This window comes from Salvia splendens, chromosome 13, assembly GCF_004379255.2.
Source record: "Salvia splendens isolate huo1 chromosome 13, SspV2, whole genome shotgun sequence".
Taxonomy (NCBI): domain Eukaryota; kingdom Viridiplantae; phylum Streptophyta; class Magnoliopsida; order Lamiales; family Lamiaceae; genus Salvia; species Salvia splendens.
In genome coordinates this window covers 19,426,425-19,444,826 of record NC_056044.1, presented here as the reverse complement: position 1 = coordinate 19,444,826, position 18,402 = coordinate 19,426,425, and the positions used below count along the sequence as shown (strand labels likewise).

The window sequence follows — 18,402 nt, the reverse complement described above, 5'->3', positions numbered from 1 at the left end:
GCGCGGCGGTTCGTGGTGGTTGCTGTTTTGGTCGGGAAAGGTATTAGGCTATGATGATTTTGTTATGAGCCTTTGCTCTGGTACCATGTTGAAAGATATGAGTATTATTCATTCAACTTGTTCAGAGAATTACAATAGGTACGCCTCCTTTAAATAGGCCAAGGGTTACATAAAATTGGCAAGATTTGCCATAATACTCATTCCCTAATTAATTTTTTTTTCCTTGCTTACCTATTTTCCTTACTTACATATTTTCCTTTCTAACAGAAAGTTACAAAGACGCGGGATCTCAAAATGAACGAATTTAGAGTATACTATTGTTTACGACAAGTGCGCTATGCTGCTGCTCTTTCTTCTCAATATCTTTCTCCCATTTCTCAACGTAAGTCATTTTTTTTCTTAGAGCATCTCCAATGGTAATATGCCAACCATAGGCTAGCCACAAATTCCTCCTGCCACATCATCAGCACTAAAAACTCATCCTGCCACATCATCAGCACTAAAAACTCCTCCTGCCATATCATCAGGACAAGCAACTGGACAAGCAATAGGCTAGCCACAATAAATAAAATTATAAAAAATAAATAATTAACAATCACAAAAAATACGGAATTAAATTTATGACACAGATACGGGAAAATTCAATAATAATATTTAAATTTAAAAAAAGTACATTGATTAAAAAAAATTACATTAATTAAAAAAAATCTAACGACGTGCAGTCCTCCGCGCCCACAACTCTTCAATTAAATCCTTTTGGAGTCGAATATGAGCATCCACTTGGCGCATGTCGGCATGTGCCTCGAGGCGGCCGACTTCATCGTGAGGTACCCCCTTCGTACGTTAGGGGCGGCCACGCCGTGGCTTGGGCCGCCTTCATTAGCATCGCCATTGGCCCAACTAGTCAATTGTACATCTTCATCTTCGACAATCATGTTGTGCAGGATAATACAGGCGTACATTATATCAGCAATGCAGTCGACATGCCACAAACGCGTTGGACCCCTAATTGCCGCCCATCGAGACTGGAGCACACCAAATGTGAGCTCCACGTCCTTGCGCTAACTCCTGCCGTTCCGCAAAGTAGGTCTTCCTCTCATCTGATGTGCATCTGATCGTCTTCACAAAGACGGGCCACCTAGGGTATATCCTATCCGCCAAGTAGTAGCCCATATCATGTTGGTTCCCGTTGGCGATAAAACTGATGGCCGGACCGACACCCTGGCACTGCTCGTTGAAAAGGGGCGACGAGTTGAGGACGTTGATGTCGTTGTTCGACCCGACTACTCCAAAATATGCATGTCAAATCCACAGCCGGTAATCAGCTACGGCCTCGAGGATCATCGTGGGATTCTTTCCCTTGTAGCCGGTCGTGTAGAACCCTTTCCAGGCAGCGGGGCAGTTCTTCCACTCCCAATGCATACAATCTATGCTGCCCAACATCCCGGGGAACCCATGCTTCTCCCCGTGCATCTGCATCAGATACTGATCACGGAATATTTCAATGACGCCCTGACAGAAATATTTCAGACAATCCATGGCAGTCGTCTCACCGATGTGGAGGTACTCGTCCCACATGTCTGTCGCGCCTCCGTAGGCCAACTGCCTGATTGCCGTAGTGGACTTTTGTATAAGTGTGTGGCCGGGTATGCCATCCGCATCGTACCTGAACCGGAAACACAAATATCGACGCTCCAAAGCATCAACGACACGCATAAACATTGCCCTACGCATCCTAAAACGCCGCCCTGAAAAGAGGCACCCCAAACTGCGGCTCCTCCGCAAAGTAGTCTTCATATAGCCGCTGATGTGCAGCTACGTGATCCCGATCAATTGAGGTCCCCAAACCGAACAGAACCGGACGAACCAGCCTGGAACCGTCACCGGCGGTTCCGAACCGGAACCAGAACCGTAAGCGGCGATTTGAACCGTGGCCGGAACCGCCGGTTCCGCCGGGCCGGTTCAGGTTTCATTTTTAGATGAACCGTAACCGGCGGTTCAAAACCACCGGTTTCACAGGAACTGCCGGTTTGGCGGTTCCCGACAGCTTTTTAGGCTACTTCCGACCTACCCCTAGCCTTTTCAGAAACCGGTTCAGAAACTGCCGGTTTTCGTCAGAAAACCGTTGATGAAACTGGCGGTTTCAACATAAAACCGGCGGTTCCGCCGGATTTTCAAAATTTTGAATTTTTGAATTTTTTTCTTTTTTTAAAAAAATTTAATCACAATTTTCCCCTATAAATACCCCCCTCCTCTTCATTTCTACTCACCCCATTCTTGTGTTAATAAGAATTTCTCTTCTTAATCTCAATTTTTCTATTCTCCATCCTCATTCTCTCAAGTTGTTTACTTTATTTGCGCTCATAATTTACTCACGTTGTTCACGTTATCATATTCACACAATCGCACTACTCTTTATTCTCTACTTTCAATTTCCATAAGTATCATGTCTTCATCTCGCCGTAGTGGTGATCGGGGCAAGGGAATTGCCCAAGATCAAAGTGATACTCGTCGTCGACGTGCCCCTACTAGAGCACAAGTTGCGGAGGATGTGGGAAGGCGAGCTGCTCTTCGAGCGCAAGTAAGTTCTAATATGTTTTTGGTTTTTGTTAATTCATTTTTATTAAATTCATAATTTCATTTTTTAAATCTATGTGTCTATGTGTTTTATTTTTCTGTTAGTATTTTTACTTAGTTGAATAATTTTCGTAGGAGGAAGAAGATCGAAATGCGGCCTTGTTACTTGCCCTCTCCCACGACCAACAAGGGGGGCATTCGCATTCGGCTTCGCGTTTCGAATACGATGTGAATCTATCGTCGGACGAAGGCGATGATGGATCGCATCAATTCCCCCCTTTTAGCGCCGGCCAAGTTGGCGAAAATGATGAGGAGGCCGATGCTCCTCCTGCTTCAGGATGACAAAAGAAGAAGATGCCACCAAAGTTGAAATCCGATATTTTCACCAAACATTACAAAGTCCCGGTGGTAATTTCAAATCCAAATGATCCGACCACTACCGTTGAGACAAATGAGTTCAAAGCATATTGCAACTATTGTGATAAAGTCTATCCATTTGGAACCGGTGGGGGATATGGTACTCTCCATCGCCATTTGAAGACAAAACGCCCCGTGGAATATGGGCATACTAAGTCCCAAAGCCAAATAAACTTCTCTGCCGACTCATCGTCTCAAACAGGTACGCCTCAATTTAAATATGATCCCAAAAATGTTACCGATGCTATGGTAAGATGGGCGGCAATGAAGCATTTGCCGTTTAATTTTTTTTAATGACAAAAAATATGAAGTTACTATTCAAACCGCTTTTAATGTTGCTACAAAAAGAATTTCCCCCTCAACTGCTCAAAGATCTAACAACCGACAGTTTTTTGATAAAAAAATAGAAGTTGGAAAATTTCTATCCAACTTGGGGCACAAAGTTAATATTTGCTCCGATGTGTGGACGGATTCTTTCCAAAGAAATTCTTACATGGGAATTTCATGTCATTTTATAGACAATAGTTGGTCTTTAAATAAACGTTTAATTGGTTTTAGACAATTTCCTTCCCCACACACCGCACAAGCAATTGCATCTTTAATTATTCAAGTTTTGAATGATTATGAGTTATGCAACAAAATATTTTCGATTGGTTTTGATAACGCAACCGCCAACACTGCAAGTATACCCGATTTAATTGCGGCTTGCTCCCCGGTGATAAGTGGTAAGTATTTTCATCAACGTTGTATTTGTCATATTTTAAACTTATGTGTACAAGATGCTTTGTCTTTATGGCAAAAACATATTCAACCTATTACAACAGCTGTATCCTTGATCCACTGGAAGCCTCAAATTGGCAAGGCGTGGAAGCCCCAAACTTTCCAAATAAACCTCCCCCACCTCCCAACCCTGCAAAGAAGTTTTGAGTTCGACTTGCGGGCTCTCTTTCACGATTACGAAGCCAAGTACAACAGTACCCACCAAGTGAGACCTAGACCCCCCCCGGTCAAACACATAACTTTGGCTTCTTCCAAGTTGATGACCCCGACGCCCAATCCCAATTGGCGGACCTATACGGCTTCAGCAGCGGAGGAATGACGGCAAATTCGGTAAGTGAGCTAGATTTATATTTTGACTCACACTTTTCATTCAATGAGGAAGAAGGAGGGCACGTTCCCCAATAAATCGACGTCCTAGATTGGTGGGGATCACACGAGAAAGATTTTCCCATCTTTACATCAATGGCCAAGGAGATCTTTTCGGTTCCGGCTTCCACTGTCGCCGTCGAGTCTGCCTTTTGTATGGGAGGCAACGTCTTGGACGACAGAGGAAGTAGACTCACCGGGCAAAACATGGAAGCCACCATGTTACTTGATGATTGGTGCTCCGCCGAATTTAGAGACCAAGAACCAGATTAGGATAATCAAGTAGTACAACCCGACCAAGATTACTTCCCCGACGAAGAAGATTACTTCCCCGACCAATTCCTCCGATCAAACCAAATAGGTAAGCAAGGTAAAAGAACTACGTGGACTTTGATTCCAAAATGTAATTGAGCATTAAGGATACGTAGGCATCTCAACTTAAATTTTAAATTTAAGTTGAGCTCAAGTCCTTTTCCTTTATTTCTTTTTTCTCCCATTTGCTTCGAATATGTAATTTATAAATTGTAATCAAGACTTTAAGTCTTTTGTAATTTATAATTTTTAAGTTATAATTTGTAAATTTTAAGTTGTAATTTGTAATTTTAAAGTTGTAATTTGTAATTTTGAAGTTGTAATTTGTATCAATAAAATTGCATTTGTACATCACTTTATTCTAATTTTATTTATGCAAGTATATTTACATTTTTTACTTGAATTACAATGTAAAAAAAAATTTAACATGAACCGCCGAACCAGACGAACCGGCCCGGAACTGGATAGGAGCCGGTGGTTCCGGCGGTTTACGTGAACCGCCGGTTCACGGTTCAGGAACCGGAACCGCCGAACCTAGGATGGGCCGGTTCAGGTTCATGCTTTTCTTGAACCGGAACCGGTGGTTCCGAACCGTGAACCACCGGTACCCAAACCGTGGTGACGTCTACCGATCAATCACTGCTCGTCGGTGGACAACGGGTGGAGGTCGAGGTACCGCCGGCTGCAAGGCCCTTTGTATCAATCGGTTTATCTCACGGGATGTATAGGCCTCCAACTCTTCGTTCATTTGTCGTTCGTACTCCTCAGCAACACCACCACTACCACCACTACTACCACCCGCGTTACTCATTTCACGTTGTTGCTCTTGTACAGAAATTAAGATGGAGAGAAAACTCGTTAAAACAAGTGGTGCGAATGAAAATGACGTGCAAATCGCGTATATATAGTGTTTCGAAATATTTAAAAAAAATTGAGTTGGTCGATCGGTCGCCGATCGGGAGCCTGCAATGGCGGCCAGCCGACAGGCGAGCGGATCGGCCAGCGCCCGAAAATCGGCATCGGGTCGCTGATTTTTTCGCCGAAATGGCGCTCGCCGGTTCCAATGGTTCGGCGAGCGGACCGGCCAGCGCCGGGAATCGGCTAGCCTGTCCGCTCGCCGCCATTGGAGATGCTCTTAGGGCATCCGCAGTGGTGCGGATGTCCCGACGGAATTCCCCCCCGGAATTCCCAAAAGCACCTCCTGCCACGTCATAAGGACTTCCCACTGCACTGCCACGTCGGACTTCCCGCTGCACAGTGGCGGAATTCCCCCGCGGAATTCCCGACGGAATTCCCACATTAAAAAAAATCACAAATTCACAAATTAAACAATTTCCGGAAGTAAACAATTTACGTAATTAAAATTTCGATTAAAATAAGGGGAAAATTCCATTAAAATAAGAAAAGTACATTTCACCAAATAAAAAAAAATACATTTCAATAATTAAAAACTACATCGACGACGACCCCTACCACTACCACTACCACTACCAGCCATTACTATTATATAAAGGAAATTTAGAGAGAGAAACTTGTTAAAACAAGTGGTGCGAAATGAAATGAAGTTCAACGAGCGGTATATATAGACATTACAAAAAAAAATGAAATAAAGCGGAATTCCGCGGGAGTCGACGCAATGGCGGACGTCTCCGCAGAATTCCGCTTAACGCCGCGGACCTGCGACGTCCTCAGCCCAATTCCGTATCCGTGGCGGGCACGCCTAATGGCGGACGTCTGCGATGAAATTTCGGGACGTCCGTGGGAATTCCGCGTGGAAGTCTGCCATTGCGGATGCTCTTAGTGATTTCTTTTTTTTTAGAGTGAACTGCATAAAATAACCCTGACATTTTCAAAAGTTTCACTCCAGACCTCTGACTAAAAAAAATATCGCCACATGCCTCTGACCTAAACCATAATCACAAATGAGGTTTTTTCGGACCAAAATGCCCTTCAGCCCTAAAAGGGCTTTTATTGTCATATCACCATGGGTCTGCATTGGCGGCCTTGTATCCCACCTGCCACACTGCCTGATTTGACGGGCCGCACGTCAGATGTGTCTCAGTAATGATGGTGCTACAGTGGCAGTTCAAACGACCATTCCACACGATGGCGGCCACGTATTCAGGACACCCTGTGTGAATTATGAAATAAGTTTCAAAAATTTCACATACCATTTTTTCGGCCTTCCATCGTCTACCCGCCTAAAAGTCTAACAAAATTATAACCATTGTGAAACCCAACAATTCTCAACATTGTTTTCATCTTCATTGTATCTGCACTCTCCCCGCTGTGAAAACTATCTTGCATGAATTGCGCCTAAACGGAAGCGCGGTGAATCGTCGTCACGCCGTCGAAGCAAACCTACACCCCCCGCCATCCCACCATACCGCCGACCACCACCAGTGGTCATAGATGTGGAAGAAGAAACCTGGGATATCCGAGATCCTGACCTGGAGTTTTTCGTCCCAGAGGATGAATACAGTAAGTGAACTTTTAATCCTCTGGTTGTGATTTACTCTTACAAAATTGATTTTGTGTGAATATATTTTTGATCATCCGAATACTGATTTTGTTATTCAGGCTCCACAAATGTATTTTCGTTGTGTATTTATTTTTGAGTGATTTGTTCTGTGCGCTTATTGTCCGCCTTAATAGGGGATGCACCTGGAAGGTTTTCAATTGCTTTCCATCATGGAGGTTCATTCTTCAGTATGAATGATGCGAAAAAGTATGTTGGTGGGCATTTGACGTACTTCGATCTCTGTAACATAGAAAAATTCCAGCTTATAGACCTCTCGAGCATGGTACTAAAGCTGAAGTATGATAGGAAGATTATATGTGAGTTCTATTACTCTGATCCGAAGTACAGTCATGAGTGCACAGGGGTTTTAATCGGAGGCCAGTTGTTGCCCATTGTCGAGGAAACACATCTGCAGGATTTCCTCAAAGTGGCGTCTACAACGACAAAGTTAGTTTACATCTACGTTGTGGAGATAACCCGGGCTCAAGCCATACTGAAAAAAATGAAGGATGAGGCGCTTCTTAATTTAAGGGCTTGTAAACCCCCCGGAGTCATCATTGAAGAGATTGAGGAAGCCACACCGAATGTGCAAAGGCAAAAGCCTAGACCGAAGAGGAGGCAACGGTCTCAGTTTCAAGGGCAATGGCATGAGCCTTTAATGATTTGCTGGTATTCTAGGGATGTTGAGTTTGAGGAATATCTGACGAAAAGTTTAGAAGATGATCGTGCTCAGAGAAAGATGGCTGACGAGGTAGCAAGGCAAAATTTGGCTAAAGCATTTGAAGCCGTATCCCCTGAAGCACCGGTTTCTGAGGTTGGAGAGTATCAATACACGACATGGAATTTGTTGCAGAAAAAATATGTCTAGTTGGCTCTGTCGGAGAAGCAGAAGTTGGAGGTGGAGACTCTCATGCACACGTACAAGAGGTATTGACATGTGTGATTTACATAATGATTTAGTACCTCGTTTGTGATTTTTATTGTCGTTTGTAATTTAGTCCTGCATTTGTGATAATGCACTTTGCAGGATGTAGTTAGATCTCCACCTGCTGACCATTCCAATCCGATTGTCGACGTCGCTGAACCGACGACTGAGACTAAGGATGTAGTTAGATCTCCACCTGCTGACCCTTCCAATCCGACTGTCGATGTCGCTGGACCGACGACTGAGGCTGAATCTGTAGTACACCAACCAGATTCGGTCGGGCCAGGATCATTTGCAAATGAAGATGTGTACCGACCAGTTTTGGACCGTGGTAGTCAGCCACAGCCAGACATACGGGTAGACAATGATTTCATGCCAATCATTGAGGACATTACCCATGAATTGTTCATGGCCGCCGCTGACACCGACACCCAATTGCAAGAGTCAGCTCCAGCTTCAGCTCCAGATCCGGTTCCAAACCCAGCTCCAGCTCAAGCTCCAGATGAGGCTTGTGCAGAACCCATACCCGCGGCAGGAGATGTACCCGATGTGTATTGTCCGTTGTTCGATTATGTTCCTCATGGATGTCATCTTCATAACGAGGGAATTAATGACGATGATGATGCTGATGAGGTTGACCATTTTATCTCTTTGGCCAACATGTGTCGTGATGAACAAATGTTTACTTCATACTACGAGTCGTTATGTCAGCAACAACAAGGAAGTGCAGAGCCACACACCGAAGCACACGACTCTGCCCAGTAGTCTGGTGAAGGTAGCGGAGGGTCCAGGAAAAAGCGAAAGTTCTCCCCTGTTGTTGAGAAAGGGAACTTGTCATATACAAACCCCCTATACGAGCCAGATGCAGTTGATGAGCTACAAGATATCCAAGATCTAGACGACTTGGAAGGCTTGCGTAAAAAAGGTATCAAGTACACCCCCTTCAAGCTGACAAATGAGGTTCCAAATTGGAAGCCCGGTGATTTCTTTAAGGATAGAGATTATTTCTATCATGTCATTCGCCATTACACGATAATGACCAGACGACCTGTACACGTAGCGAAGAATGATGGCAAAAGGCTTCGTGCCATTTCTATCAGGTCATTCGCCATTACGCGATAATGACCATTCGCCATTAAGGAGATGCTGTGGGAGCTTGCGTCGAGTACAACCCCCGAAGAGTATGTGGAGCGAATGGATGCACTGCGGATTATATATCCCCAGGCACATCAATACCTACTCGGTGTTGCTCCTAAAGAAAAATGGGTGAAGGCTTTTTTCTCGCCGCATGTTTGTTGTGATATAATCCTGAACAATATATGTGAAACCTTTAATTCGAAGATAGCAATTGCTCGGGAGTTGGCCATTGTCACCATGCTGGAGGAGATCCGGACAAGTCAGATGGAGAGGATACAGATTAGAGGCAAATGGATCAACACATACGATCACCCACTGCCGCCCGTTATCAAAGAGATAGTGGATAAGTATTTGACGAGGGCTTCTTCTTGGAGATCAACTTGGAACGGAGAGGCTTCGTACCAAGTGTCGGGACCGTCAGGTCAGTATGTAGTCAACATGCGTGACTTTACTTGCTCTTGCAGATTATGGCAGCTGACTGGGATCCCATGCACTCACGCCATCGCAACAATCAACAAGAATGAGAAGGATGTAGCAGACTATGTATCCCGCTACTATTAACGGTCCACTATGACGCTTCTGTACAAGAATGTCCTCTACCCAATCAATGGGATGGGTAATTGGCCGAAGTCTTCAGATGTTGGATTTGAACTGGCACCCCCGAGGACAAAGCGACAACGTGGACGGCCAAAGAAACTGAGGCGTGAAGAACCCCAGGTTCGTCAACATGCGAATGGATCAGAGTCTCTGAGACAAATCTATGTAGTCAGGTGTCGTCGGTGCGGACAAGATGGGCATAACCGAAGAACATGCACTAATGATCCCCGCGTAGATGCCCGAACCGAGGTTGGCCAGAGTTCACAGCCCAGTGAGACCAATACGCCAACCACGACGGACGGCGGTGACAGGCCTGCGGCGTCCAACCTGGAGGTATTTGTCAAGATCTCTTTTCATTTCATAAACATTGCAAGTCGTATTCAAGAGCAACCTTACACTTTTAGAACCCTAAAATCAAGACAATTTGAACTGTTTGTTGTTTGTTGTAGACCAATACGACTGTTCCAAGGCCTAGCACACACCGGACCAGGACACAACCGCAGCGCTGTGGCCGTCGAGGGGTTCGGGATTGAATACACGATCTTGTCTAGTTTGGGAACCTTAAAATGGGAGAAAATGGTGTTGGTTTTTGTCGGTGTTTTGTAAATAATGGTATCTGGTATCTTGTATTTGCTACACATGTGGTATCTTCAAGGCTTTTTTGTCAAACATTACTCAGATTTCACCTACGGTGGTTGTTATAGATCATCGTGATAATGCACTTGTATTTGCTATGCATGTTATGGATCCAACATTATGACCGATTTTTTTGGGGATATGCTAAAGGAGAAGGCCCTTGTACTGCATATGTCAACTATGTACGTATGGTGGTATTTCGGAGAAAGTTTTCAACGTGGTGTGTTATTTCAACTAAAGTGTTGTATGCATTGTGGTATTTCATCATAAGATGCGTACTTCATTGGTGATTAACTAAAACTATAACTAAAACTTGAAATGTTTAGCTACAATATTCAAATGTTTAGTACCTACCTAGGCGGGAACCCCATTCGACTGTGTGAAACTTATTGTTGGGATATACTTACATTAGAAATTCAAATGTTTAGAAAAATTCCCATCATATTGGAAGAAAAAAGTGTTGCCATCACATTAGAAAAATAATTACAAAGCATAAAAACAATATTACAATTTTCAGCATTCGGGACGTTTTTTTGGTTCTAAAAATTTCTAAATGAAGACCTGCACACTCCTCGGTCTTCAACATCAATTTTCCCTTCAGATCTTCACATTCGTCACTTTTCAACCGGAGTTTGTCTTCAAGCTCACCATGAGCAACACTCTTGCATCGGAGCTGTTCTTCAAACCTGTCTCGTTCGAGCTTGATTCGTTGAAAGTAAGAGTCTTGGCTTGGCGATAGACCCGCATCAAACCAACGGAAGAAACGACAATCATCGTCCTTCCAGAATGGACACCGATAGTAACGGCGGCCAGGATTGGCCGTCGTCCTTGACGTCACAAGCTCAGCCGCGACATCGTGACTACAGAGAACAACAGGTGGACGAGGCCATTCCCAATTCCAACTTGAGCCGAACGACTGCGAACTTGAAGACGACATTCAATAGCCACCTGAATTGGAAATTCAAACCCAAACAAAATGTCATTATTTATGAAATTACTTTCCACAAAAAATTGCACCCCAAAGCAGAACACACATAACCCTTAAATTGAAAAATGAACTGACATAAGCCGAACACGCATCAGACGAAATAAAATGGGGGATGAATGAATTGAGGTCAGAGAATATAACATAATTTCATATCCTTAAAATGTAGAGGAAATTACAAACCTCGACCCAGCCAAACAACCAAAAACGACGAAGAAACTTAATGTCGACCTAATGTGAGAGAATGAAATGAAGTGAGAGAAATAAAGTGGGAGAAGTGAACAAGATAAATTCATTCAAACTATAATGAACACCACAGTATGTGGAACATCACATTTGAGTTGTCACTTTTGCAGCCTATTGTCTGCAAAAGTGACCATGACTGCAGAGTAGGCCTGCAAATTGACTGAAATTGACTGAAATGCCCTTCAAGGCATAAGGCCCTTTTAGTCCGAAAAATGGCTAAAAATATCTCATTTGTGATTATGGTTTAGGTCAGAGGCATGTGGCGATATTTTTTTTAGTCAGAGGTCTGGAGTGAAACTTTTGAAAAGGTCAGGGTTATTTTATGCAGTTCACTCTTTTTTTTAATATCATTAAAGAATATAGTCGTTTATCTTACGCGTTTGTACACTGGCTTTTAATAAAGGCCGTAGTCTACACTCAATTACTACTACTAGTCTGATTTCTTATTGGTGGGAAATTTGTTTTATCAATCTTTTTTATATTGATTGCAATAATGTTTTACGTAATAAATTCAATTTTAACATGATTTTATATTTATCGAAATTACATTTAATAATTATTTTAACGTGCTGTTACATTTCCCTATCCACGTGCATTATCATTCATTGTTTTCTAAATTCAAAATTAGAATATCAAATAATAGAACTTTTTTAATAATAATCTTGTAATATTAAATTTTTAATATGTACAAGCTCTTATGATACTACTCATTTATCATGAAAAATGGCGAGACAAAAAGAAACTAGTTTTCATTATTCTAATTCGGAAAATGCAACAACTGTTTTTACCACATAATTTATTTTATCTCTTTTAAATTTATTCAGATCGCGCCGAGACAAGAACTCGATTCGACAAAGAGATTTTACTTATAAATAAAACAAACTCTGTTTTTAAATTGAAATGTCACCCTACTTATAAAATGAAAATGGATGTTCAGATGGCAAAAAGAATGGGGATATTGGGAGTAAAAACCATTAACTTTGGACCAATTCTAGTATTCTTCAAATTTGACATATCTACAAGGCATATTTTGCACATAATATTCACCATCAAATTAGGGCTTTGAAATAACAACATAATTCCAACAGATTTCACAGCTTGTTGGGTTGGTAAAATTATAATTGGGCCGGTTTAGGAATATTGCACGTTCTCAAAAGGGTGCATTCAAAGCTACTGGATAAATATGCAGAAAATAAAATGGAAAGGATCACATACATTTTTCAGTGACAACAAAAAGGCATAATTTCACATTAAATTAATAAATCAAATGGTTAAGCTATGCAACAAAGAAATAATCAGCGAACAAACATTGCTCGATCAGAACATTTAAGAACATACAAACCAAAAACAAACTTATAAACACTTTTATACATCATAATTGAATGTACTCCATCCTTCCAAAAAAAACAAACTTACAAACACTTTTATACATCATAATTGAATGTACTCCATCCTTCCAAAAAAAATAGACAAGATTGTGAATGACGCGGGTTTTTATTGTATAATTAGTAAAGTAAGAAAGGGATAGAAAAAGTAAAAGTGAAGGAGGTAAAAGGTAGTGAAATAAGTGTTAGTGGATTGTAGGGTCCACATTTAGAATGATGGGTAGAGTTAGTATTGGTTAAGACTTTCCATTTTGAACTTAGTCTATTTTTTTGTAGACGGAGAGGACCAAAATGGCAAAACTTGTATATTTTTAGTGGACATGAGGGAGTATATAACACCAGCACAACCTCAAATGGGATCAAATTGATGCAAACGGAATCCCATTGTGAAATTAAACTGAGCATTAAAACCAGAAGTGCTACATTTACTTCAATTGAAACTAATAGCCCAAAAACAACAATAATATCGAGCAACATTTCCCCACGGAGCGGAGGTCGCCGGAGAGCGGCGCGCTCATGATCACGCGGCGGACTCTGGACGGCGCGGAGAAATGAGCCTTGCGGCTCTTGAGCCGGGAGGACGACACCCGCGGATTATACTTCATCTTTACTTGTCTCCGCCGCCGGTAATCGGTCGATATGGGTGGAGGGGAGGCTTATTAGGGTTTGGTAATTGTGTCTATATCAAGGATTTCGTGACGGTGTCATTTCTGTGTCTTGGGCTTTCAACTTGGGCTTTCTATACGCCTAAGGGCGTGTTTGATAGGCGTGAATACCATGATAACTGACTATTTTCTAGTCTACACCCACGTTTGATAGCATTGTTATTCGTACTTTGTGGCCCTTGAAAATATGCCTGGCCCGGCCAGGCCAAGAAACTATACGCGAAGAATACAGAAACCTTTTCTGCTTTTTCTTCAGCGTTTATTTTCTGCATTGGAGTATGTGTCAGGAAATTGATTGTCATTGTTTAAATTAACCTTCCTAAAATTCAAAATTTTAGGGCATCCTCCAAAATTTGAGAGGAGAGCGGTGATTTTTTTCACATTTGAATATCACTCCCTCCCGTCGACGAAACTCGGTGTGCCCAATCTTTGAATCAACAGACTCATCTTCATCTGCCCTTCCACAATCATCATTCGGTGAGTGTCATCTTCACCATCTCTTTTTCTGCGCATTTGGGCGATTAGGTCGTGAAGTTTGGGCTTAGTTTTTTTTGTGTAATTTCTGAGTAATTTTTGTGTAATTGTCAGTTTTCTTCAACCTTCTTGGTCCGGGTAGACTTGTATTTTTGTTGATGCCGAAAATCTGCCAATCTCACAGAAATTGCGATTTCATAATTTGCTCTGTAACATAATACCCACTCCAGTGTTCGCAGAAATTGCGATTTCATAATTTGCTGTGTAACGATCACACACAGACATGGCAGAAATTGCGATTTCATGATTTGGTTGGTGTTGTGTGTTGGTGTGAATTTCTGTCTAATTTCTGAGGTAAATTTTCAACAGGAGATTAAAATAGGTTCTGGAACAATGGCCAATGGGGGTTTGTCCAATGAAGCTCTCGTTTTGTTGATTTTAGACATTATTCGAGTACATCGATTAAGGATTACTTGTTGCTTTCTATCATATGGGCTACTAGGAGATGGAGACGAAGATTTGGCTGGTCGAAGGGTTAGGCGTAGGTTTTCTCATACAAAACACATTCCCAAACAGGTGGATCGCCTCACGTGACTTTTGGGGCTAAATGACCAGGATTATATTGATAGTCTTCGAATGGATAGGAATTGCTTTGGCCGACTATGTATACTACTACGTGAACAGGGTGGCTTAGTAGATGAATCATCTCCAAATCTCAATTCCACTCAACGAGAGCATGCTTCCTATGGTTTTCATTGTGATATTAACACGTTTTAGATTCTATCACTTTACATGCCTCTATCGTTAATTTTAACAATTTGTGTGTTATTAAGTACAACTTGTGAATTGAATTTAAGACTCGGGAATTATACATCAATATGCATTTCCATAACACAGGCCCCAAATATCATGCACATTACCAAAAAACAAATAAGGGGTCTTTACCTACTAAGATCGAGAGTTTGCCCCAAAATATACAACCACAATAGTGCATCAAAACTAATCGTCTGCATAATAGAGTTTGGCGACATTAATATATAAAAGCACCAAAGAAAGATGTAGAGCACGTCTACACGGTGCGCAAAACACAGATGTGTTGCATTCAATAGTGGTCGTGCTTCTCCAGCACACGCATCACGTATGTAAGACGCGATGTCTCCGGAAGACGCATGAACAACTCAACACGCTCCACCTTATCGATAATGATCTCGGAGGCATCAATTTGCTGCACAAGCGTCAGATCCGGTATACCACTCAGTATGTCGATAACTTCCTTACGTGCTTCGCTAAGATCGAACTCAAACCCAATCTGATTAGTCAGTTTGTCAAGCCGGTCATTGGTATCATCTTGCATCCGTCCAAGCATCTCAATCAAACCCACAGGAGGGCTAGAGGCCTTCCTTTTTGATCCAGATTTTTTGGTTTGTAGTGAATCACCTATGCTCTGGCCGGTGCTTTCATCTGGGTAGGCCACGGGGCTCTGCTGAGGGCTCGGGTTGGCTGCTGAATATTCACCAGCTTCAACAGGGGATCCCAGCCAGACATCTTGTTGAGAGGATTGTGTTCGCCCTGCATAATTGGCATGTGCATCGAATGTGTCTTTTGCAACGGTCCCAACAGCACGATCTTTTCCAAACAGCACCTTCCAATCATCCCATAGAGGCCATGACCTGTGTCGCATACCGTGTGTGTTGGCATCACGCTGTACAGAAAAAGCATAAAACAACCAATCATGTAGTTATATTCTCATGTAAAAAAGCAATTACCAACAATACAAAACACAGAGTCAATAGCAATTCATGAACTATACAGAGTTTGACATGTCCAACCTTAACAATCTGCTCCCATTGGTCATCGTCACAATTAATTTTGAAATCTCCATTCATGTTGAAACCCACACCACGTCGTCCAAGTATCGCACTCAGAGACGAGTAGCTCTTCTTCCACTGGCTAATCTTCAAATTGATATGAGGAGCAACCCTCAAGCCGCATCTTTGGAACTCCCGATTCAGAGCCTCTTCAATCCGCTGCAGATATCCCCCGCGAAACCCATTGTCACTTTTCCAACCATGTGTGACAAGATCCTTCAGAATAGACACAAGTATTTCCTCTTCGCGAGCTGTCCAACTTCTTCTTGTGCGATCAACCCGGGGCCTTGGACCACGCCCTAGGCCACTGCTGCCTGAGTATGAGAATGTGTATTAATTACTACAAATCCGTTGAACACATAAAATGAATGTATTTACCATAAAATACTTCCAACGATGTTAAGTTTACTAACCTTGCAAACCTATGTTCGTCTCAACGGAGTTCATTGGGTGGTAGTTGTCGGTCATGGTTCAAGCTACTGAAAAGAATAACACACAGACAAACGTTTTTTGAAGCCTATATGTAAAATCACAATGAGGTTAAAAAGCTGCAAACTAATTGCACATCGAAGCTGATAATCCCAGAAAACAACAATATTTGCCCCAATATGAATTTAAATATGGAAACTTAGGCAAAAAGTTAATTTCGAAAACTTTTTGTTGTCGATGCTGCTTACAGCAGATTCGTATAAATGTGGACCAACACATAGCTTTAACATCAGAACCAAACGATTAAACTATTGAGTAATCATGGTAGACCATAAGGCCGGAAATACGCTTCCATCTATGTCAAAAACAGATACTAATTGAAAACATAATCAAACTCACTACAAATAAAAAGCAGTAAATTACTAAATAGTGGCTTACTTGGAGATCTTCTTCTTCAACTGAGATGCTCAACTATGAGCAGGGGGGCTCATAATAGTTATTGTTGGGGCGGGAAAAGGTGGACGGGATAGCAAATGTTTTTAGATGAGTTGATAAATACGTCTTCCAATTTAGGGTTTCAGCAGGGACACGGGCTGTAAATAAAATTCAAATCGAGGGCAAAAATGTCATAACTTGAATGAATCTGTAGGAGTATGGTCTGCGTATCAAATGGCTGAAAAAAATGGGCTATAACACCACCTATCAAACGTAAGACATTGGGAATATTATTTGCATTTTCTTGGTCAAAGTCTGCATCTTTTGTATGCGGGCCACGAATACTGTCAGCCTATCAAACACGCCCTAATATGCTTATTTATGTATAAATAGTTTTTCAAAGAATTCGTCGCAAATGCACTCGATGACTCGAAGTCTCGAACCCTTCTACTCCTATATCATTAGGCTTGTTCAGGTTTCTTTTAGATCTTAATTTATTTATTAAGTATGATAATTTTTTTAAGCATGTGGAGCCGAAAATATTCATACTGAGAAGTACTTCTCCGTCTGCTATTAGGAATTTCATTTCTTGACAGCATGAGTTTTAAGAAAAATGAATGAAAAAAAGTTAGTGAAAAAACTACTCTGTATATATATTAGTTTCTTTTGGAATAGAATTTTATTTCAAATTCATAGTTTTGTTTCATTGCAATATTCTATTTGTAATTAGATTTTTATTTCAAAATCTCTCAATTCACAATTTTAATTTTGTGTTCAAAATAAATATTTAAAATTTAAAATATTTATAAAATTAAGTATCTTCCACATGCATTATACATATAAAATGTGCGCCAACCCACACAAAACATACACTGCACATACTTCGTACTTGCGAGCACATGCACAACACACAAAAGACATACACTTCAATAAACAACTGAAAATATATAAAAAGAAATAGTGCAGAGTACATAATATCTGTAATAAAATTAAAAGAAATTATTCAATTAAAAGTCAATGTCAAAATTAGTACCCATAATATCTATAATAAAATTAAAAGAAATTATTCAATTAAAAGTCAATGTCAAAATTAGTACCCTAACCCAACAGTAAACTTCTCATTTTGTCATTTTTGTTCGTCTTCCAATAAACTTTTCATTTATTTTTACTACTTTTGGCATTGGACCACACATTCTAGTTACTTTATCTCACTCATAATTTATTATAAAACTAATACTAGTTGGGACATTTTTTTGGACACGACATTTAAGAATTATATGTGTTAACACCGTGCTATGCACGGAACATAAAAGAGAATAAAGTAAGAAAGATGGAAAAAAAAAAAGTAAAGTATGAAAAGGGCTAAAGTTTTTGAAAAAAATGAAATGAATCAACTACATTCAATAGCGGAGCCATATGAGAGATTGGGGGTACCACAGGACCCCAAAACTTAACCTCATAATGAATTTAGGTATACCCAATAACAATTCACATCCTTGGTCCAGCGGTAATTAGCTCGCTTTTCGCAGGAAAGTCCCGAGTGCAACTCCTATATAGTATCGTTCTTTTTCGTACATACTCTTTTTTCTGTTTACATAAATCTTTTTATCATTTTAAAGATTCTTATACTCCATATCGTTTTATCTT

General features: G+C 41.2%; 1 protein-coding gene across 1 annotated transcript; it reads right to left on the bottom strand.

Annotated features, from left to right (window-relative positions):
* Window positions 1–15,125: 15,125 nt before the first annotated feature.
* LOC121760660 (uncharacterized protein At2g29880-like) lies at window positions 15,126–16,359 on the bottom strand. The gene is made up of 3 exons (XM_042156299.1): window positions 16,305–16,359; window positions 15,853–16,205; window positions 15,126–15,725 (listed from the first exon to the last, which is right to left on the bottom strand). The coding sequence occupies exons 1-3, from the start codon at window positions 16,357–16,359 to the stop codon at window positions 15,126–15,128; spliced, it is 1,008 nt and encodes a 335-aa protein (XP_042012233.1).
* Window positions 16,360–18,402: the final 2,043 nt, after the last annotated feature.

Coding starts and splice junctions, on each gene's coding strand:
- LOC121760660 (XM_042156299.1), bottom strand. CDS start 16,359: ATGACCGACAACTACCACCCAATGAACTCCGTTGAGACGAACATAGGT. Junction 16,206..16,304: donor GACGAACATAGGTTTGCAAG/GTTAGTAAACTT, acceptor TCTCATACTCAG/GCAGCAGTGGCCTAGGGCGT. Junction 15,726..15,852: donor AATGGGAGCAGATTGTTAAG/GTTGGACATGTC, acceptor TTTTCTGTACAG/CGTGATGCCAACACACACGG.